Source organism: Pholcus phalangioides, unplaced genomic scaffold (assembly GCF_987345545.1).
Source record: "Pholcus phalangioides strain wild (caught in Gottingen) unplaced genomic scaffold, Ppha-v1.0 ptg000014l_1, whole genome shotgun sequence".
Lineage (NCBI taxonomy): Eukaryota > Metazoa > Arthropoda > Arachnida > Araneae > Pholcidae > Pholcus > Pholcus phalangioides.
Window position 1 is genome coordinate 15,118,917 of NW_028301607.1, and position 24,743 is coordinate 15,143,659.

At 33.6% G+C, this 24,743-nt stretch overlaps 1 protein-coding gene across 1 annotated transcript; it reads right to left on the bottom strand.

The window, feature by feature from the left end:
• Positions 1–2,317: 2,317 nt before the first annotated feature.
• LOC149078203 (uncharacterized) lies at positions 2,318–24,743 on the bottom strand. Its single transcript, XM_089242111.1, has 3 exons — positions 23,336–24,743; positions 23,091–23,188; positions 2,318–2,434 (listed from the first exon to the last, which is right to left on the bottom strand). Exons 1-3 carry the CDS (start codon positions 24,741–24,743, stop codon positions 2,318–2,320), a joined length of 1,623 nt encoding a protein of 540 aa, XP_089098237.1.

The window sequence follows — 24,743 nt, forward strand, 5'->3', positions numbered from 1 at the left end:
AAAAAACAAAAGTTTTATAGAATTTAAAAAAAAAAATGTTTTTGAATGACATTAGTGGTGTTGCTACGTTTTCGAACTTGATATTCTAGTGACGGAGCTTGAATATCATCAAAAACAGCTAGAACAAGGGATTTCTAAATATTCACCCTCCCCCGGCATCTTTTGAATTAGTGCGAACATTTTCGACCTGCGATTCCCGAAGTGCTTAGGGTTATTGTGCAATGACCAGGGGTTCCTTCCCCACTCCAGGGCAATAAAACAAATAAGTAAATTAAAAAAGAGGCCTACGTGGCACTATCATAGAAATTATAGACTCAAAAGGACACCACATGGAAAAAAGTTTGATAATCGCTGCAATAGAGGCCCGATGATCCGAGGTGATAGGATGGAGGCCAACGCCGTTTATTCAAAAGCAATATGTGGTTCTCAAGCTTTCTCCACTCATAGGGCTCAGTTTTCTATCGTTTCCCCAGAACAGTCTAGAAAAGAATCACTTCAAAGCACTGAACGAGCAGAAATTATTATACTAGGGGACTTCAAGGATTGGCCCGCGGTACTTGTGGTTTGTGTGAGCTTTTGCTAACATATAACTTAGTGAACACCGGGCTTATCTAAGACGTCAAATGAGGTCCGTTGTGTGTGTCAGCGGTTGAAGACCCCCCTGCACTACATCAACTCTTCGCGACGTCCCTGACAGAGGTTGACGACACCCCTAGGAACCGTGACGCACACTTTGAGAAGCACTGTATTAGTTCATCAAGATTGGATCTGCCAAGAAACATGACTCTTTTACAAGGGAAGCTCATTTCCACTGAATGAATATCAATACTATTTTTTTACACAATAAATTCACTACAGAAAGACCTGAAGAAAATTCTGGCTGGCCATTGGAGAGCCACTGAAAACCCCAGCCTAGGGATCAAACACTTCTTAAAACTGAAATTACTCGCTTTCGTTGGAAGAATCGAACAATAGAAATACATGGGGGAAGGGGGGAACAACGACAATGTTTCAAATTGAAAAAATATGAGATGTTTTCGACTCTGTCTTGAACAGCGTGTAACTCGCGCTATATGGAGCATTTGCCTTTTCCATATCTTTCTATTTTTCTCAGCTACTGAAGAAGAAACTGGATATCGTTCCAAAACGCGTCTAGCTGTTGTTATCTTCGTATTTTGGGATTACTGACGTTGTTCCCGTATGTTTATTATTTCGCCCAAAAGGTAATTTATTTCCAAAAGAAATACGTAAATTTGCTTTGAGAAGGAATTTCTAAAAATTCTAGCACCTCAGATTATCCGGAATCTCGGACTATCGAGAGACTACTGCATTTCTTCAATACATTATTATTTCATGTGCGATTTTTAAGCCTACGAACGTCTTCAATAATACCCTGAATATAAGCAGTACACTTCGAAATATATTTTTGCAATGATTTTTTTTTTCCGGCTTTCAATACGTGTCATTTACTATGAAAAAAAATATCAACTCCAAAAAAATTGAATATTTAAGGGGTAATTATTTTAACAAGAAAGAATATATTTGCAGTTCCCCTGCTTTTATAAGTTTTTATGGTTTGGATTATTTACGAAAATAATCCATTGCTCGGCATTTTTCAGACTACTTACTGGTCTACTGTACCCAAAGTATTATCTACAAAATGAAAAGAAAATAATAATCTGTTGTTTTTTTTTATCTATTTTAACTGCAAAGAACTAACTGAAAAAAAAATAAGCCAAAAGGTCTGATTAATTGGTAAGTTCCCAAGCCTCTTCTTTCACAATTTGGAGAAGTGCCCTTCAGGGAGAGGGAGATAGAGAGGTAGAGAGGAACCCCTGTACTTAGTATTTGGCTGAGATTCCAATCGGTACCCGTATTTCGGAAAGGATTATAAGATACGACCATAGGAATGGAATAAAGAATAAAAGAAGGGAGAATAGAATAAAAAAGAGAAGGGAGGGCATAAAGAGTGAATAGATGGATGAAAGAGGATGGGAATGAGAGCAAGAGACTAAGCTAAAGGGAAAAAAAAATGCGTATAAGAACCCGGGATAACAAAGAATGTTCGGCACGCGGAATACTAAATACCTCCTATGTATAAAGCAAAAAAAATATATATTTAATGTACTAAGGAGAAGATAGATGGTTTGCATTGCAGATTCAGTTGTAAGAAAACCAATTCTTCGAATGCGTCCATTGTAATTCGAAAGCTTGATAAAAAATAAAATAAATAAAATGTATATTTCCAGAGGTTCAGAATCGAATAGGAAATAAAAGAAAAATATATATGTGTGTATAGCAAAAACTAAAACCTGTTCTATTTCTTCTCAGTATGAGGATTTTCCCATTTATCCTGGAAAACCACTTTCTTATTCTTCGGAGCATATTTCTTTGGAAATCGTTCTAACCTTCCTTTACTACCTCGCCTGTACGCCTGCATTCATACATACATACTGTGTATATAAACTGTGTATATTCTGTTTTTCTTTGCAATACCACCGTCCGGTGTTTCTGAACAAAGCTATAAACATTTATTCTGGAATCTAATAATGGCGTCCTGTTATGTTTATTTTATTTTTTGTAACAGACATTCACTATTCACAGCTTTTTTTTGCCCATTTGTGCTTTACAGAAATATTTCGCATTTTTTTTGTAAACAGTGTATTTTGTGTAGATATGGATATATTAATGTATGGAAATTTCTATTTTTTTTTTAATATTATTTTCTCATTTCAAGCCGTCATTCACTTTCCTTGAAGAGTAGTACTATGCTTAGGGGTACGTATTATCATATGATTTACATCATTCTCGGGTATGCATGAGCGGACTTGTCACGTTGATCATACATCTTTTCCATGAGAGTAATGCATTTCGTTCTGGGGGAATGAGTGTTATACTTGTATGAGGTCTAAATTCCCATTGAGGTTGATGCTTATTGAATTCCACCCGCTTCAGGTGATACAGTATTATTCATACAGTGAGAATGTGGGATATTCTTTTCACAAATTCCACAAATCTTTCAATCCTAACAGTGATGTTAATGCTATCCTGTATTTAAATTCTTGAATGTGACAAAAACTCTGTATTGTACTCAAAAAGGGTCTGTAAATATCTCGTAAGAGTTAACACGTAAGTATAATCGCAATTCTAAATTCTGGCGGAGAGTTTAGTCCGTTTCAATAATTATGATTATTATTATGTTTCAGTCATTGTGGGGAGTTTGATCTTGTTCCATAAGTGAAGTATTCTCCCCTATTAGGTGAATATTTGGATTATTTTTACAATTATTTAAATATGGCACTCTAAGCTTTTTGCGGTGTTCTGCCGACGAAAATACTTACATGGTGACTTAATATAAATACTGAAAAAAAAAACCCGAATTGAAATAATGTATTCAGAATTCGTGAATGAAGTATTTCCAAAATAGTTCAGAAATAATGAGAAAAATGATTTCAGAATTAATTTGAGAAATTATTTTGGAATAAATCAAAGAGATGATTTTAGGATTAGTGAAAGAAAAGATTTCATATAATTATTTAAAGTATCGATTTAAAAAATCACAGGGGAAAGGTAATTTGCTTTCCATTTTTAGTCAATTAAAAAAATATTTCCAGGATTAATGAAAAATATGTTCGCAATTATTGAAAGAAATTATTGAAATAATTATTATTACAATTATTGAAATAATTATTATTACAATTATTGAAATAGTTATTATTACAATTATTGAAAGAATTATTATTACAATTATTGAAAGAAATATTAATGAACAAAGAATCAATGAAGAGTTATATTCGATGAAAAATAACTTTGGAATTAATAAAAATGCATATTTGATGAAAATTGCTTTTGGAACTAACAAAAAATAATTTAGGAGAATAATTAATTGGAGAATTTTTGAAAATTTAAGTTAATTTAATTTTACGGAAAATTAATCTTAGAATAACTAAGATTCCCAAATCATGTAGGGCCTGTGTTTGACTTGAACCCCGTTGGGATCACCGGTTCAGGGGTGTCACGACCCCCTTACTGATTTAATATTGGATGTATAATATTTTTTACACTGTTTTTTTTTAACTTTCTAGTGCCTTTATTGGTTCTTAGTTATTTTGCAGTTCGTAACTTTCCAATTTTTACTTTTTTCCTAATTTTTTTTCATTTTAGCATTTCTGACTTTTTAATTTCTTCTAATTTCCATTATGAGGACTCATCATGAAGACTATTATACTTGATTCTTCTTTGTGTATTCTACCCTGCCTAAAATATCTATTGACAAACGATACTAGTAAAATTACAAACGGATGCGATTGTATCAGGCAAAAAGTTATTTACTCTTCCAATACTAGAGTAAAAACATACTGACAAACAAAAACCAAGTATAAGTGCATAAATTTTTTTCGTTACTTTTTTGAAAACCTTATTTTCTTTTATTTTGTGAATTCTAAAACCTCTCCAAAGCTCCAGTACCGTGAACTGCTCTATTAGTAAATTCGTCATCAATTTATATAATTTATTGGAAACACCCTGACCATGATACATTTTAAAAAAATGACGCTCCCGCCTACAAAAAAAAACATAGTTTTCGCACTATTTTACTTCATGGATTTTTTTCCCTTCCCCCCCCCCGCCCCCAGCTCAATTTTTTTTAACTGTTCCTTTCCTGGTCCGTGATGGAACCAGAGGTGAATCTAGAAGGAAGGACGTATGTACCAAAAGAAAAAAAAAGAAAAGACCACCAGCAGCAGCCCACTCGCCAGATTGAGCGTGTAACTCGATTACCAAAGGCAGGGGGATGACATCACCAGGACACTAAAAAAAAAAACCTGGCATGCCAAAGTGAAGGCGTGTGAGTTGTAGACCATTCTGGTAATAGTGGATGTAAAGGAGAAAAAGGGGACTGACAGCAACAAGGAATAGGAGACAGGGCAAAAAAAAATAAAAACGTGTGACAGGGAGGGCATTGAACAGAAGCTGTCATTATCCACGCTTTCCTCCCAAAACCCATCCGTGCCCAACTGGAATATACGTATACATCCATCTCCAAAAAAAGAGATTCGGGAGCACCCGGAGCAGGAAAATCTCTGCACGGGATGATATCGCTTGGCTAGACGCATCTGCTAACGGCTGATGCCCAGGGGCAAGGGATATACATTGCCTTTTTTCTACGTCTCTCTCTCTCTCTCTCTCAAGTTCCCCTTAAATCCCTTTTTTACCCCTCTATCCCCGGAGCATGTAATTCATGTGCAAATTTCCTCTGATTGGTTATTTTTCAGCTTAGAATGTATATATCCGAGGGCCCATTTTGTGGCCCATGAGGGTACAACCCTGCGGCCAGGTTATGAGTGTGAAAGCCATAGATAAACTCGAAAGACGACGGTGTATTTCATTTGAATTTATCATTCGCATTCGATCCCCCTACCGTTTCGCGTGTTTTTTTTTATTCGGAAAATTTTCATATTTCACGCTTCACTTGTATTCATGAGTCGAAACAGATATGAATGCGCATTCATTATTATGCGGGGTTTTTTTTGTTCATGCCCGCTGACTTTTAAGCAGGAATTGAATGACTTATGGCTTTGGGGCCACATTTTTATGCGACTCGCGTCATTTCAACTTCACCTCACACTCAGTATAAATGATTTCATTGTCGGAATTTCAAAAGTATATACAAAAAACTCACATTATTGCCTCCAGTTTAACTTTGTAGTATGCAAATCATGCTTTTTTCATTTTGTTTTAGATCTATGATTTGTCTTTTAACAAAGGAAATTTTGAACAAAGATTTGCAAAGAAATGTGTCCGTTGATACTAAGACTGAAACTTCAGTGAATTGGAGAAAAATACTTTGGAATTCAAATACGTGATATTTCTTTGAGCTGTGAATTTTATGGCAATAGACGTATTGCAAATAATTTCATTTTGAAACTAGAAAATAAATAAAATATAATAGACAGTTTAGAAATTGTTTTGTTTTTGTTTTCAAATTAGACTAGTGATTTCGGAAATTATTTTGTATTTAAATTAGAACATCCAGTTTGGAAACTATTTTGTTTTTTATCAATACCAGACAAATTAGAATAACCATTTTGGAAAAAATTAGTTATATTCGATGAAAAATAACTTTAGAATTAATAAAAATGCATATATAATGAAAAAATAAATGCAGAATTAACAAAAAATAATTTTAAATGAGAAAATAACGGAAGAATTTTTGAAAATTTAAGTTAATTTAATTTTACGGAACTAATTATTCGGAAAAAATTCGAAGATATATCTAGGATAGAAAATTCAACTGCCCTTGTGGGGGAATTGAACCCACTCAGAAAAATGAATCAAAACGGGCCGCGGGCTTGAAAAGATTGAGAACCACTATACTATACTACAAAGACAACGAATATTCTAATGTTTTCTTGGAGCTCGTCTGCACGGAACGGGAAAGTGCATGGACGGTCGGACCTAACTCAGGCCACAGCTCACATTTGCTTACACCACCAGATGGTGACTTATCCGAGGATATGTGTTTTTTTTTCCTCTCTTCCTAAATATAATTATCTTCGCATCAACCGACTGTTAGAAAACCTCTGTATGGATAGCGGAGACACATCCTCCTCGGATCAGAATATACATTTTGGAAATCATCTCAGTCATGAATTGCAGAAATTAGTTTGTATATATACATTTACCATCCCAATTCACGTCTGAAGTTACAGTCCGAAGTTCACGTCCGAATTGTTCAGATTACACATTTCTCCAATTTCTTCATTCATCTTTTATTATAACCGTGTCATTATTCATCGATTTTCAAGTGAACCTTGTTCCTTCTGTAATTCACGATTCAGCCGTGATGATCTGTACCACATCATATTTGAGTATGCAGTCTTCTTAAATTTTATAGACCATCCTACATATCGGATTTCTTGAGCAATACTTTTATACGCGATTACTATCAGCGTTTCTCATACCCCAGTAAATGATGCGTTTTCTTCCGTTTTATAGAAAGTGTATTGAGTATGATTAAATTCATTGAATTTAATTTCTAACATTTCCGCGGTCACAAACCTTTCATAACTTTCAACTGCTACTCAATCTAACAACTGTTATTATGTGTTCATTAAAACCTATTACTTGTAGTCCCGGTCAACTGGATACTGAAAAAAAAAATTGTAAATATATTATTATGATTTTTTCTCCCTAATAGTTCTTCAATGTTCACTTTTATGTTTGTAAATTAATAGATGTGTACTCTCTTAATAGGTACACGTGTGTATATGTCAATAAAATTACTTACTTGTACCTAAATTATATATTAGTCATTTTCAAAATTATTTTGTATTTAAGCAAAAACTATTTTGAAAAAAAAATTGTCTTGAAACTGAAATACAATATTTTTAAAATATTTTGTATTGAAACTGAGAATCGACATTTTGTGTAAGTTGTGTTTTGAATTAAAATGGACATTTTGCAAATCATTTCTTATTTAAAATAATATAGACATTTCGGGAATCGTTTTGTATTGAAACTAGAATAGAAATTATTTTGTATATTCAAACTATAATAGGCATTTTGAAAATGATTTTTTATCGAAACCAGAATCGACATTTCGGTAATTGTTATGTATTTAAACTAGGCATTTTGTAAAATATTTTGTTTTTAGTCTACAATAAAAGTTTCGGAAATTGTTATTTTTTCTCTTTTTTCCAACTGAGATAGCAATTTTGGAAAACTTTTCCCAAATATTAATAAACAGATATCGAATAATCTAAATAAATGCATTAAACTATGTTTACGAGTTCAATCGAACTTAGAATCTCAATATCTGTCCAACCCCTAATCCATTTATATTTGCAATATCGTGAATGAAGTTATATGGTGACGAATATCATATGATTTTCTATAAAGTTTTACAATAAATAAACTGAATCAATTTTTGACAGGAATAATCCATTTTTTTTAACATTAAAATCCGATTTTCGATCCCAAAATGGTTTCCCATCAGTTAAACAACGTAGTTATGGAATTTGATTATCGTCGGTGAGAATGGATGTATATATATATATATGTCCCTGCATGAAATTAGGCATCGCATTTAACAAACGAAATTGGAAGCGAGCGGCTTATCTGTCTTTATCCCCCGTTTGCTGGATCCGTGATCGGTTGCCGCTACAAATGTCGAGTTAGCCAAATGGAACGTATTCCGGGGCCGATGCAAGAGATTATGAATTACCTCTTGCGAGAACTAAAATACGTTTTCCCTATGTATAATATGTCTCTTTTTCCCCCCTCCTTTCTATTTCTTACGGTCGAATAACACCGCTCAACCTATTCAACAGAAACGGACGCACACTTTATCAGCGACCCATCGGAAACACTACCACTTATCCCGTGTTGCAGGCAATGCGAGATAGAATTCAGTGCCATTTCTACTTTACCCGGTGTGGTTGTGACATTTGCGGGAAATACTCTTATATATGTATAGTATTTTTATACTCGATTTTCTGTAGTCGAGAGCAAAGATATATACAACGGTAGTTGAGATAGACCACTTCGATCGAAGAACTCCATCATCCGACAAGACCATATGTTGTTAGCATGATCGAATATTATGATACTACAATGCTTTTTAGTGAACATCATATTCAATATATTCAATGAAATAAAATGGTAATGCAAAATATGCTTTTATAGTATAATCCTCGAAATAAAAATAGATTCAAGACTAGCCATTCTGTTAACTGAAAAGTGACTCCTTCTTAGGAAGGAGTTAAGAACAGGGATCCTTATCTCCTTCCTATGGGTCGTGACCCAAACTTGAATTACCGGAACTCCTGATTACCAAATCACCGCGACCAAAGCCGCGGGTAACACAGCTAGTGTATCATAAAAATTCTCAAATTCTATATCTCTCTTTAATTTTTAGTTATTTCTTTCTTTCATGAATATTCAGTTACGCCGTTATTTTTCAGTGTCCCGACAAAGGTGTTTCGAAGTGATTCTTTGTAAAACGGTTCTGGGGACCGGGTATAAGCGTCTATTGGGGGAAGGGGCACCATGGGTGGGAAAAGCTTGAGAACCCCTTTTGTATGGTTCACCTCCCGCCACAAATGCGTATTGAAAAAAAAAAAATACAAATACGAACATAAATTGTTGCTATTAGTATATTTTTAAATGAAATAATGTATCACCATAGAAATTTAGTTAATTGGAGTGGATTTTTTGATCAGCTAAAATGGTCATTTAAAGGTAAAATAAGCAGTTCACCCTGATTTTAATACTATCTACTGTGTATAAGTAGACAAAATCTTGCTTAGGAAAGTTGAATAGATTATACCTTAAATATTATTTCTATTCCTCTCTATTTGATGTGGTTTTATGAATCTGAACAAGCAAAGTTCATTGTGTACTAAAATCACAGTAAAAAATGTACTTTATAAAAATACCATAAGAAAAGGAAATTGATGAATGAAACAAAACAGGCAAGTCGCCCAATGAGGAGGCTGAAAAATATTTTGCCCATAAAATATATGGATGTCAATTACAAGTAAACTACAGCAACCCAATAGAAAAGCACATACCAAAATAGAAAAAATTAATTATTAATAATATATAATAAACTGCCCATTTTTTTGAATTATGGTTGTTTTATCGAAGTATGGATCGCTCTTCCCACTATATCTCTCGTATTTATTTTTAAACGTATCAATTCTGTTAGAATCCACGACCCCCTAAGGGTGAGTTTTTATAAACAACCCAAGTAAACAAAACTCCCTGCAACACCCCAACTTGGAGTTATCCTTTACTAAACAATACTGATGCCCCCCCCCTTCCATCGAAACAGTTGATAGACGGCGTATTAATGGTCCCTCCTATCCATCCCGTTGAAAAGTTTACACACTTCGATCATACCCGACATGTTGCTTTCCTGCAATGTGAACATATTCAAGAAATCAAGTCTTTCTTCATAACTTGATATAACGATAAATCTCTCTACAACGATATTTTTTTCAAATCTTGTTTGGAATCTCCTACGTGTTTTAGTCTAATTTTTTTCTCCTCTCGATATAATGATATCCTTTATAAAATGATAAATCCCTCTATAGTAATATTTTTGCAAGCGCTACAACGATATATTTATGATTCGATAAAAATCAACTTGAATTCAGTGTTAACTTCGTCGCTTGTTTACGTTCTTACGATGGCATCTAATAAAATCAGTATTTTGTACCTGATCATCGAAAAGTATTCACTAAGCTGTTGGTAGTTGATATAGATTATTTCTGTGCAAAGCACGGAAGTACAATGCAGTAAATAACATTACAGGTGCAATGCACTCAACTGATTTCTATTAATCATTTCATTAATTAAAATTTTTTGTAGTGGTAAATATTTTTATTTAAACTCAATTCCTGGTGGTATTAGCAACGCAAGGAAAGATATCAACAAAATCAAAAACTTTTGGTGGCACATGATGATAATGTTTCCCCTCGGTATAACGATAATCCCTCTACAACGGTATTTTTCTTTGGCCCGCAGAGTATCGTTGTATCGAGGTTTCACTGTAATGGGTTTTTGACCATGAACTTGTTTGTAATGTATATTCCATAGGCGTGTCAAAAGAATATCACAATTTCTTATCTATAATAGTATTTCTTGAAATTGAAGCAGCAGGATCCTCTCTTCAAAGACCATTGTGACAGATCAGATTTTTACTGTAACTCATCATGAAATACATCGCGGAACAGAGCGTTTCTTGTACCGCGTCCAAGATTTTCCTCTTCAGCATGTGGAGTCATAAGAACAGGCACAGTATAAATAAAGAAGACGAGAGATATTGTGCTTGACACCTAGGTAAGAAAAGACGAACAGAGAACCCGAATGACACGCAGTGATGGAATGGAAAGCTAAAGATAAAGATAGTAAAGGAAAAAAACTCGAAATAGAGGGAGCGTCCGTAGGAAAGTGTTGGAAAGCTAAAAAGAAAGAAGTATTTTTCATCAGCTATGCCAAACACGAAAAGCGTTTGTTTACTCCGAGGAATAGTTCATTGGTACGGTGACCGGAAAGGCAAACAGTGCCAGAAACCATCCTCCTTCTGGCACCTCCTTGCTCCCAGTTTTTCATTGGAAAATAAGGAGTGACAGAAAAAGAGGAAAGACTGGGGGTTCCAAACTCCAAATTCTAGAAGAAGGACCAAAGAGATCTCTGTAACAATCCACACACATACACACAGTTTGGTACCTATTTCTTCTATGTCTACCATCGCCCCGCCATTCAATTTCTCAAATCACATCACGTACAGTACAAGCTCCAATTCACCTACCACCCCATCCTGAAAACTCCAATGTGTGTCTGTACAATAAAGTTCCCCTCAAGTTCTTTTTATTAAAGAAAAGGGTTTTTTTTCCCGACAACAAATTTCTTATTTCCAGGATGAAATACCAAAGACTGTTTGAAGGAGTTTTTTCTGAGGATTATCTTATTTTTTCCCTTCAACATTGGTTGTGTTTGTGTGTGGTCTCTGTTGAAATTCATTCTAATACAGAGAGGATAATTTCTAAATCAAATACTGTTCAAAGTCACTGTATCATGATAGATAATGTGGAAAGAAAGCAAGGAGTTTTTTTCTTTTTTAAAATGGGTTTTGTGGATTGCGTGGAGTGAAAATAAATTTTGCGAAAGTTATGAGGAAAAACAAACCGCGTGAAAACACGAAATATTTCGCTTCGGTACATTCAAATGTATAATTTAGTTTTTAAGAGGTATTCCTACCGGAAAAGAAATATGTAAAAACGCCAATTGTTAAGTAAATCGATGATTTAAAAAAAAACAAAACAATTGTTTCATGCTGAAAGTTTAAAATGAATTATTGGTCAAATAAACGTTTGAAGAAATCATTTGCTACTAAAGAAAAAAAAACAGCTTTGTTGACTGAACTTTTTATGTTTACCTAGTGAAAAGTATTTGTTAGGACATTTTTCATTTTTTCAGTCTTCTTTATCCCGAGAATAATAATGATTTTTTTTATAATTCCACTGATCAGTATTTGTCCTGTTTTTACTGGATTTCAGTTAATGGATAATCATAATTTTTTTTTGTGATTTCACTAAACAATTGGCTTCCAAGCCACAAATATATCCTACGAACACAAAAAGTAGCTTAAGTATGGTTTTAGCCGTGTTTAAAAAAAACAGTGTTTATATATCAATGTTTTAATGAAGTATTTATTTTACTGGTGACCGTACATGAGAGGTCAGGTCCTGAGCAACGGATTATGAATGAAACGGCCGTAAATAATTGAAAGCCTTACTCCGAAATCATTTTTTCGCATTTTGAATTTTTGTTTTGTTATTTTTGTTAATTATTTCTTTCATGAAATATGCATTTTTATTAATTCTAAAATTATTATATTTATAAATCATAGATTCTGAATTTTTACCTCTATTTATTATTTTCAGTTAATTCTTTCATTAATATTCGGTTTTTTCTATTCATTTTCAGTTTCTTTTTTATTCATTTTCAGTTTCTTTTCTTTCATTTTCAGTTTCTTTCTTTTTTCATTTTCAGTTTCTTTTCTTTCATTTTCAGTTTCTTTTCTTTCATTTTCAGTTTCTTTTCTTTCATTTTCAGTTTCTTTTCTTTCATTTTCAGTTTCTTTTCTTTCATTTTCAGTTTCTTTTCTTTCATTTTCAGTTTCTTTTCTTTCATTTGTTTCCAGTTACTTCATTAATATTTAGTTATTTCATCAATTTTCAGTTACTTATTTATTTTTTTTTTCAAGAAATCAATTTGTTGCTATTTAGAAAGAGTCTTACGTCTGAATGATGTTAAGGAGCCATAGATAAGTAAGGGATCCAAGAGAACAATATATGGTCCGAAGGGGACCCTGTGAGTGAATAAATCCCGTGAAAACACACTGGAAAGAATTTTTATGTGAAAACGTGAAATCAGAAGTGACCTTTTAGCCCGCATCGCTGGGATAACTAAACTGCCGGTATAATGTGTGTCTGTGTTTTTTTATCAGCTGAACAGCTTCCTCAAGCAGATGAAAATCAAGGAATGTGAAAATGCATTCTATTTAGAAATTAGCTTTACAAAATACCATTGCTGAAATAGCTCAGCTTTTAGGAAGCCGAGATATTTCGTCAATGACCCCGATAGAGTTGAAAAATATTACCAGAATCCCTATAAGTAGCCTCCATGTTTCTCTTTTAATTAATTAATAACCACGTTTATTTATAAAATTTTTTTATCGTGTGCGCTCCATAAAATTCCTTACCAGAAAGAAAGAAAGTCATTTCGCACATGCATTCTCGAGAGCCCTCCATATTATTTTCCTCAACGTCATTCCACAATTTTGAACGTAAACTAAACTTTTACTCGCAGAGCGTCATGAGTCAGGATTTCTTTCAAAAACTATTTTATCCCATGTTGATCTCCGAAAGCGTCGAAGAAAAATTTAAAATAATGGAAACACTCTTTTCGCTTAGCGTGACTTAGAAATTCTCTCTCTCTCTCTCCCTCTCACTACCTATTTTGCCCTCCGGCCCTGGAAACGACGAGAAGAGCGATTCTTTTTTCTTTTCTTTTTTAAGGAGGCTGAAATGTAATTCCTTGTTTGCATGTGGAATTCGATTCCCAAGAAAAAGTAAAAAAATATATATATAAATAGAAAAAAAAAATTATGTATACGGATAAAGGTGCAGGATTTTCATCCGTTTCGGGAATAAAAATTCTGACTTCGAAAAATACTACGGATCACACATACGTGACGCGTATACACGGCGTAGGAGATGTAAAAAAAAAAAACTAAGACGAAAAAAACGATATTATTTCTCTTAGTTTTTAAGTCTAAATTTTTTTTCCTCTCAAAACCTTATTTAGCCGTTGAGGTCCCATATTCGTTTCTCGCTTATTTCGTGAATGAGATTTAAAAAACCTTTTCAAAATGAAGTTTTCTACTTTAAGTTGATTTCGTAACTTATTTATTTATTTATTTATTCAGGCCCTGGAAAAATTCAAATACTTTTCTCTCTTTTAGTTTCCAGAAATTGAATGATTCTTTTTTTTAGCAATAAATAAACTATCAGAGTGGAATTTCCATGAGATAAATTTTCTTTTGTGAAGTCACTATCAGGTTGACTTTATACAATATACGACTCGTGGTGCACGGTTGTGGAAATTACAGTACGTTTTTATGCTTTCGTTCTCGATACGGGTTTGATTATTATTTGCATATAAATAACTTGAATACTTTCGACTCGATATAAACACATAGTATCAGTCGATTCAGTTGATTTCTAGATATTCAATTTCTTTGACATAATAGGGACATCATGTACGCTTTCCGTTATTTTACCTGTTTTTCTTATCTTGGTCTTTTCGTCTCTGGAAGAACTATTCAAAATTTACGTATACACTCTTAATTTTCTTGTGAATTTGAAATAGTTTATTAAGAAAAAAAACAACAACAATATATATAAATACAGTATTCTACTCAAGGGATCGCTTGATCCGTCCAGAGTATACAAACATAAATTTTTCTGTGGTGGCAAACACTTTCATATAGGCTACTAACAAGTACTAAGCAAAATACAAGTATAGAGATAGACAAATATTTCAAAGGCCTAGGTGACACAACACTGTATACTGGGGGCCGAGAAGTACCTTCCTATTGTAGTAAAATATTAATATAATTGATAATTAATTGTTTGAAAGCTCTTAATTTATTTTCATATTTTATTTCATTTGGCAGGTTATTAAAATATAATGGAGCCAAATATATAAATTGCTTTTGGGTTAATGTTTTTTTAGGTTGTATAATATTATATTGAAAACCTCGACGGAGACGTGTGTTTGTTGGGCATTGCTTGATTTCAAACCAAGTAGGATTTTTATAAATAAACATTAGACTTCGGTATATATACAATTTTTCAATATTAAATCTATAGTCTGATTTACAATTATAGGCAGATGGTGTAGGGTTACGAGAGGAAATAATATTTATAGTTTTTTTCAGAGCACTTATTAAAACATTTAAATTGGACTCATAATCACCTCTCCAAACACATATAGCATATTGAATAAGTGAGTAGAACCAAGCAAAATAAAGTGTATGAATAAATTGAGGAGATATAATATTTTTTAAGCAATATAAACGAACATTCATGTATTTTATTTTGTTACTAAGTGCAGTTGCATGAGAGTTCCATTTCAAATTTTTGTTTATAGTGACTCCTAAATATTTATACTCTTCAGTTTCCGAGATAATCAGACAAAAACATTGGTCATCAGAACATCCCAACTCATGGCATCGAATTATAAGTGTTTCAATATTTCTATTGTATAATTGAAAATTTATGTATTTAGTTTTGTTGAGATTCAAGGTTAACTTATTATGCCTCAACCAAGTGTTAATTTTTGTTAAATCTTCTTCAGTATCAGATTTCAGCATGGTATACGTTTGTTCTGACAAAACAATAGCTGTGTCATCGGCATAGCTAATCAAATCACCATGTAGATCCAGGTTATTGATATCATTAACAAAGATTAGAAATAAAATCGGTCCAAGAACAGAACCCTGTGGGACGCCAGTTTTAATAATCCTGTATGTACCTATTGTATCATTTATTTTAACTGCTTGCATTCTATTTGACAGATAATTTTTAAACCAGTGATAAGTGTTGCCTCTCAGACCTGAAAAATATAACTTATGCATAAGAATTGGATGATCGACACTATCAAAGGCTTTTTTTAAATCTAAAAACATAGCAAGGGTTCTTTTGCTCTCGTTAATACTTTCATATACTTTTGCTGAAAATTTCAAAATTGCCATCTCGGTATTCTTATTTTCAAGAAAACCGAACTGATTGCTCGAGAAAAAATTAAATTGATTTAGAAAATTTATAATTTTGTGTTTCATTATCTTTTCCAAAATTTTCGAAAAAACGGGCAAAATAGAGATCGGACGATAGTTTTTGAAATCATTGACATTACCTGATTTATGAATGGGCATAACAAGAGCACATTTTAATTTATCAATAAAAACTCCATTGAGAATTGAAGAGTTTATAATGTGGGTTATAAACTTTAAATGGTATTTACTGACAATTTTTAGCATTTTTGGAGTGATTCCATCATAACCAACCGCATTATTATTCTCAAGTATGTTTATTAAATTCTTTACATTCCTTTCCTCTATCTCAGTAACAACTATAGAATTATACTGGTTTGGTACTAGAAGCTCTATTTCATCTATTAACTCAGAATCTTCGGTTATTGCAGAATTGATAAAAAATTCATTCATTTCATTCCCTGTTTTAGAATTAGTATTTACTGGAAGTACTATTTTATTTATTTTTCGATTTATGATATCATTAGTAACTTTCCATTGTTTCTTGATGTCGTTACCACATTTTATAAATTTATTATAGTAAAAAGCCTCCTTTGCAGCTTTTAGCTTCTTTTTTAACTGTTTGTTATAGTTTTTGTAATTATTTTCCTTATCACGATCTGAAGGATTTCGTTTAAAAACTTTATAAAGTCTTTCTTTAGTATCGGATATACATTTCAATTCATATGTAATCCATTCACTTTTCAAATTATTTCCTGTTTTGCATTTAGACTGTTTTGTCCAGAAAGAGTTCAGAAATGAGTTCAGAATTAGGGTGAATGAGTTGGATGGGGCCATCTGATTCGGGAATGAAAATTTTGACTTCGGAAAATACTATGGAACGCATTTATTATTGACTCGTGTTCAAGTAGTACGAAATGAGGGAAACAAAACAAGAAAAAACGGTATTGCAGTAGAGATCGGATGTAACGAAGTCGCACTAGAACGAGGGAAACATTCGTATTATCTGATATTCGTTATAACCGATACACGCTAAATACTCGAGTGTAAGAGTACTGAATTATAAATATCTTGGAATTATTATTTTTTGGCTAAGGTAAAATGGGAAGATCATACTAATAAAATTGTCAATAAATTAAGAGCAATCACAGCAATGATGTATAAATTGAAGACTATCACCACTCACCAAAGTTTGAAAAAGTGTTTTTTGCATGTGTGTGTGTGTGTGTATGTTCTCTCTCTCTCTCTCTCTCTCTCAAAAACATATTTTGTATAGATTATAAGTTTGGGTTGGGGGAGGCAACATATAAAAATTCCCTCTACACTATAATTTATCTTTATTACTGTTTTCAACGGGATATTATACAAACCAACAGCAGTTCACATATATTGGAGTAGCGTTAATCCAATTTAAGGAGGCACAGGACTGTTGAAAAACCAAAAATAGAATGTTTTTTTTTAAATAGCATTGGCCATCGTGAACATTTTGGTACCTCAATTTTATGTCTACGAACAGTAGAAGTCGAGATATGAAGACAAATGTTCCACGTGAAATTAAAAGTCCTGTGTTTAAAGGGACTTGGAGTAAACGAGGTCCCCTTGTTTACCTTATAAAAAGGCATGTTTATTTATTTTTTGTGTGTGCAAAAGTCTTTTCGTGTTTTTTTTTCTCAGATGTTCGTAATGGCATCTTTTTACTTTCTATTTTTGTTTGAAGTAAAAACTCTACTCAAACATTTTCTTATTTCGTTTGTTTACGCCAGTACTGGTGCTTGTGCTTGACTTTATGCTCCTTTCGTACACAGTGTTATTTTTTATATTTTTTCGCAGTTATTACTTTCGATTTAGTCTGTTATTTTTTTTTCCAGACTCTGCCACGAAGCTGGGCTGGAAGAGATCTCGGCAACGGGTTAAACACGTCCAGTGTCAAAGTTGTGGTACTCATTCATTCAAGCTATTACTTTTGTAATTAATACATAATTTGTGGTATACATAAATCTGAAGTTGTCAAGCTAATTTTAAGCACGGGAATTTCCTATAAAACGTAAACAGTGCTTCCCAAATTGTTTCAAATTATTCTACATAAAGGAACAGCATTTCATCGATGTGTTTTTGAAACATGAAAAATTTTGTGTACTTGTTCATCACGAGCATGGGAAAATTACAGCACCACAACTATTGCAATAGTAGATATTATGTCATTGTTTTCATGACAGAAAAATATGAATTTGAAGATTATGAAAGCAAATAAATTCATCAAGTCTTCGGTGTATTTTGTGGTCATGGGTTATTTTATGTAACTCAGTATGCATATATGATTATTTTATATAAACTGTAACATTCAGGCAAAAATTAAACGGTTGAGGATATCAATCAGGATTTTTTTTGTCGAGAATTTCCTTGTCTCCGTATAGACGGATTATGAAACTTTCAATACTTTTTAATGACATTAATTGCGAGGAAAATAATGTTTCCGAACCAAAATCCACAAAATGTTTTGGAATAATTAATATTTTTAAAGAAATCTACTGGACACATAAAAACAACTTCAAATGTATCACTGATTAACTAAAAGCCCAAATAGTGGCTTTTTTCACCTCGTCTTGCTTCAAGTGCAGGAATTCGCAAACCTCTGACACATTCAAAACGAGAAAAAATATATTTAAACATGATGATAACACAAGCAAATGCTCAAATTCTTAAACTTTGAGTGGTTTTTTTTAAATTTTATAAGCAGTTTTTGGTTTGGGAAAAGACATTTTCATAACAATTTATGTTTTTCAATCTTTAAACACGTTTTTCTCAAAATGTGTATTTTGACCTATGCGCACATATATCAAGAACTAATTTTTAAATTACTATGAAGTTTGATAGGAATGTCCTTTGCTAGATGCATAGAATGAACCTTAATGGTGTTGATTCATTAAAATTTAAAAATTTTAAAAAAATTTAAAATTTGAAAAAATTTAAAATTTGAAAAAATTTAAAATTTGAAAAAATTTAAAATTTGAAAAAATTTAAAATTTGAAAAAATTTAAAATTTGAAAAAATTTATAAAACTTAAATTTTTAAAGTTTTTGAATTTTTTAAAATATTTTCATTTAACACATCTTCAAATGGCTGCTTCATTCTATTAAACAGTTAATTTTAAACACAAACAATTTTTGTCAAAAAATATGCATAAATGAAGATGAAATCATACACGCAGCGACGCGCAGCGTAGAATTTGTTAAGAGAAGTAGTTTTTAGAAGTAGTAGAAGTATGTCCATCAGTCCTGTGCCCCCTTAATATCCGTTAACTTTATTAGTATAAAGTTTTACTATTCATGAATAAGAATGCTGACTGTGATACCCCAGAGTGAATATACAATATACAAAGAAGCACTATAAGATCACAATATCTTTATGATATATCATTAACTAAAAAATACAATTTTCAAAAAATCAATGTTTTTTTGCTCCGAGAATATGTAGAGTTTGAAAATATAAAAAAGAGTATTATTTTTTAGACAACAGAAATCATTTTATTTGTTTAAAAAGGCTATAAAAGACCGCTTACTGGAAATAACAGGTATTGAGCGGTTCGTTCCATTCGATTGTTAATGAATTTTCACATTTTAAGGAGTAAAATTTGTATATATGTTTGTTGTAGGAAAATATATCTGTAATATAACGCATCAGACTCTAGTACAACATATGAAAGCAATATATTTGGTATTACTTGCCGGCAGCTATTGTAGTAGAATATACCTTTGTATGTTGCCAAGAAATATTGTATGTAATCCATTAGTACGACCCATGAAAGGTTATTTATATCCCTTTTTTAGGTCGAAAAGTGTTTGTTTATAATTCTTTGTCTGTTTTGCTCACTGCGCTGTTTGTTCAATAAAAATAAATAAATAAATAAGAATAATAAGCGGAATCCACTTAAAGCAGCTTTTCACATCCATTGTGGTCCGTGGACTAGAGGTGGTCTTCGGACAGAAAAAAAAAATTAAATTCACCAGGTATTTCACAAATATTAACGATGTTCCTATAGGTTTGAATAAAATATTAAAACCATATACTGTAAGTCAGTGGTTCCCAAAGTGTGTTTCACCAACATTTGTCAGAGTTGAGCTGTCGAAAAATGCTGTTTAGTGCTTTGAGGTGGTTTTTTGCTCTAGAGTGTCTTGGGATTCACGAAAGTGGAAAACGTTGAAGTAAACGGAACTGCGGTTATGTCGATCTCTTTTTATATTCGAGGGGTTCTGAAAATAAACCAGCTCTATCTATGGCTAGAGATCGCCATCTGGCTATAGATGGCACTGACAGACCACGCTCATAGCCTTTCTCTGATGAATACAGCAGTACTTCTCATTCATATTTTGTTTAAAAAAGAAATTTCCAATTTTGTGGAACTTAGGTTCTTGAAAAAAAGTTATAGCCTATCGAAAACCTATTTCCGATATTCATAAATATGACGAATCGAGATAAGCAATATTTTTAACATTATTTTGGTATTGGGTCAGTGGCACAGAAAAAAATTCGTTATAACCGATACTTTGTGACATCTAATTTCGTTAATAGAGGGCTCGTACTTCCTCTCAAACCTTACTTAGCCGTTGAGGTCTCATATATTCGTTACTTGCTTATTTCGTGAATGAGATTTAAAAAACCTTTTCAAAATGAAGTTTTCTACTTTAAATTGATTTCGTAACTTATTAATTTATTCAGGCCCTGGAAAAATTCAAATATATTATTTCTGTTTTTTAGTTTTCAGAAATTGAATGATTATTTTTCATAAAAAAGAAATGATTTATCAGAACAGAATTTCCATGAGAAATATTTGCTTTTGTAAAGCCATTATCATGTTGACTTTATACAATATACCACACATGATGCACGATTGTGGACAGTACAGTACGTTTTCAGGCTTTCGTTCTCGATACGCGTCTGATTATCATTTGCATATGAATAACTTGAATATTTTTGACTCAATCTAAATGCATGGTATAAGTTGAAACAGCAAATGCATTCTAGATACCCTATTTCTTTGAAATGATACACAATTGGGCCATTGTACATATTTTTCTATATAAATGTACTGCCTCAGCATAAAGAAAATCTATTTTTAAATCTCCGTATATTGGTATAGTTATCATTTTCTTGTAAATTTGTATTTACTTTTTCAAACAAAAATGAGTTCAAAATTAGGATAAATGAGTAGGTGTGTATGAAATAATTACATTTTCAGAGATTCTCTACTTGGTGAGAATCCATTAGAACACGTAAATAATTAAAATTCTCGCATGCCTATAATTTTGTTTTTGTTTTTGTCAAAGAACCCACAAACTGGAAATTCCGATTACTTTGCTCCAATGTATTTTTTTGAAGTATGATTGCTTTTTCTTATTTTTACATCGAAGTAGAAATACATTCTTCTTTAAGTATGTGATATTGAATAGCAATTTAATTATAGTACATGCATTAACCCACATAGAACATAAAATAAAATCCTCTCAAGAACAAGAATTGATTAAACTTGCAACTAAAGTACAGAAACCAACTGAATTTTACAAATTATATGTGGTTCAACCCTCCCCACCACTTTTTCATTTTTCTCAGTGTGACTTATTCATTCATTTTAATGTTCTATTATCAGACAGAACATAAGGTTTACATTGACCTCTTTCAGGAAAAATTTGAATTAGTTTTCATTATATTTCCTCTTATTACACTCTTCTGATCTTTTAGTTCAGAGATATCAACCGATAAATTCACGAACAAAAAATGTTTTGAACTATTGTTGGACTCATCGATGTCCGTACAAATATCATTGGGAAAAAAACCGTTTTACATATCTATTATTGTTATATCTTTTCCTCTCAAAAATGGATGATTTTAGAGAAATTAGTTTTGTCATAAGTAGTGTGTGTGTGTGTGCGTGTGTGTTTGTGTGTGTTTGGAATCGCACATCTCCAGGGGGAAAAAGAAAATTAGAGGACACGGGACTCTTCCGTAAATCCCTGAAAAGCAAATCGTTATAGTGATTATTTTGCAAGTTGATTAAACATGAATAGAATTAGTTGCAACAAGTTACAATAATAATAACCCCAGAAGGCATGAAATGCACTTATACTGGAAGAAAAGAAAAAAAAAAAAATAATAATAGTCAGTACGGGAAGCACTTCGCATACGGAGCCAGGTCGAAATCCCCAATATTGGAAGCAAATTTTGCGTAGGAGGCACATACAAGTTCTGATGGAAGACTGTTCCATATTCTTGCCACACGGCATCTATATCCGTGGAAAAAACAATCCCTTCTAGCCATTGGTACTCTTATTTGGAAGCGATGCCTACGTAGGTTAACTCGCCTGTCTATGATCTCAAAGAAAGGCTCTCTCGATGGTAGATAAACAATTTGGTGGACTAGTTTGTAGCACATCTTCAGATCTGCAGCGATTCTACGCCATTCCAGTGAGTGTAAACCCAGAAATTGAAGTCTCTGGCAATAGGATAGACCGCTCATGCCAGGTATTCGTTTAGTAAACGACCTCTGTGGCTTTTCGAGGAGCTGTATGTCCTTGATTTTGTAAGGGCTCCATACTTGCGAACAGAACTCCAGGGTCGGGCGAACGTACACACAGAAAGCATATGACAACGTATGCGCATCACACTTACGGTATGCCGTACGTAACATATATGAAATTCTATTAGCTTTGCAGACTATGCCATGATAATGATCAGTGAAATCCAGAATGCGGCTCATTGCAATACCTAAATCCACGCATGTATCCAATTGCTGTAACGTTTCATTACCTAGTTGGTAATATTCAGGATCGGCGCGTCTACCTAAATGCATTGATCCACTTTTTGATGATGAAATAGGTAGCTTATACTGACAACTCCACTGGAAAAGTTGTTGGCATGCAATTCTTAAGCCCCTAGTGTTTTCCACTGGAGAGAATAACTTCACGTCATCAGCGAATTGCAATAGAGAGATGGGTGACACAGCCTGAGTAATATCGTAAGTGTATAAAGTAAATAAGATCGGGCCTAACACCGATCCCTGGACAACTCCGCTTGGCACCTGACATTCTCTAGACATGACGCTGGCTACGCGAACCTGATGAACTCTGTCTGACAGCAGTTCTTGAATTATCCTCACAACTTTATCCGGAACCCCCATGCAAGCTAGCTTCCTCAGTAGTAGCAATCTGTCTACTTTATCAAATGCCTTTTGGAAATCGACGTAAATTACATCAATCTCTTGTCCAGAGTCTATAGCACTCTCCCATATATCATGACAAATCAACTGCTGCACTGGTAAGGAGCGGCCAGGAATGAAGCCAAACTGAACTGAGGGGATTAAGCCCATATCGTCGGCAAATGGAAGTAACTGATTGACGATGCATCTCTCGAAAATTTTGCAGGATATATCGGTTAACGATATCGGGCGATAATTATTCGGATCTGCCCTGGAGCCTTTATTCTTATAAATTGGACTAATAACTGCAGATTTCCAAGAGCATGGGATAGACCCGTAGTCATAGAAGGATGTGAAGATGGAGCTAAGCAGAGAAGATATCGGGTCTGAAAGACGTTTGTAGAAACAACTGGGTATTCCGTCAGGACCCGGAGATGATCGACCAGGAAGGGAAGCAATAATGGCTTTTATCGTCTGAGTGCTGAACATGTCACGAAAGAAGGGATGATCATTCATAAGGCCTTGATAACGATAGTCGTAACCGGAACAACTGAAATTATATGAACCAGAAAATATGTCCGCAAAAACGTTTGCTTTCTCATAATCTTCCGTTATCGTGGTGCCATTCACAGTTAGCGTTGGTATGTCCCGGGATACACGAAGTCTACTGCGGACATCTCGGTGGAAAAAGTTCCGATCACGATTTTTACAGAGGTTGAGGAGATGTAAACTCTCTTTCTCTTGGACGTAATTTGCATAGTTCCTAGCCATGACCTTGTATTGTTCTTTAGTGGTTTGACTAGGTATTGATCTATATTGACGCCAAGCATGCAATTTCCTATTGTTTAGCATTCGTAAAACCTTATCTTTTTTTCTAAATCTCATTTGACGGGGAACATGTTCACGAGACCGCAGAAATAGAGCTGGCAAAGCATCCGCAGCTGAGATAGTTCCAGCCAGTACTTGGTTCTGCAGATCTTTTACAATAGCTGATAATCTTGGATAATCTGCATTGTGATAGTTTAGTGTTGATCGGCAATCTAATCCTGTTGTAATATGCAATGAGAAGTGTATCGGCAAGTGCGGTGGATTATCGCTGTTGCAGAAGGGTGGAAGTGCATATACGTCGTAGACCACCGAAGGATGGGTAGCAAACAGAAGATCTAAGAAGTTTTCCCCTTTCGTGGGAAAATCGACCAACTGAACAAGGCCTAGTTCTGCTGATATTGACATGAACTGTGACTCCAGTTCAGACGAGAATCTCCCGTTTATCCAATCGATTCCCCGCATGTTGAAGTCCCCGACCAAAATCACCGGAAAGCGCGCAGAGCAGTAATGCCTTAGTTCTCTCCAAAACTCACACCAATGATCTAAATTACATGCTTTATTTGGTGGAACGTACGCCGTAATAAGCCTGCACTTCCTATTTCCGCTTTTTATATCCACCGATATTATCTCAACATCTTGATTTCCATTATGCACGTTCACCAGCTTAGGTTTCAGGCTGCTTCGAATAATAATGCATACACCTCCTCCCGCAGTAGTTTCTCTGTCGTATCGGAAAATATCGTATCCTGGTAGACATATCAAGGAAGACGAAACTGATTGATGTAACCAAGTCTCTGCTATGCACAGAATGTCGACCTCATTTGACTGAATGCAGCAACGCAAATCGTCAATTTTATTCACAATACTTCTGGGGTTCAT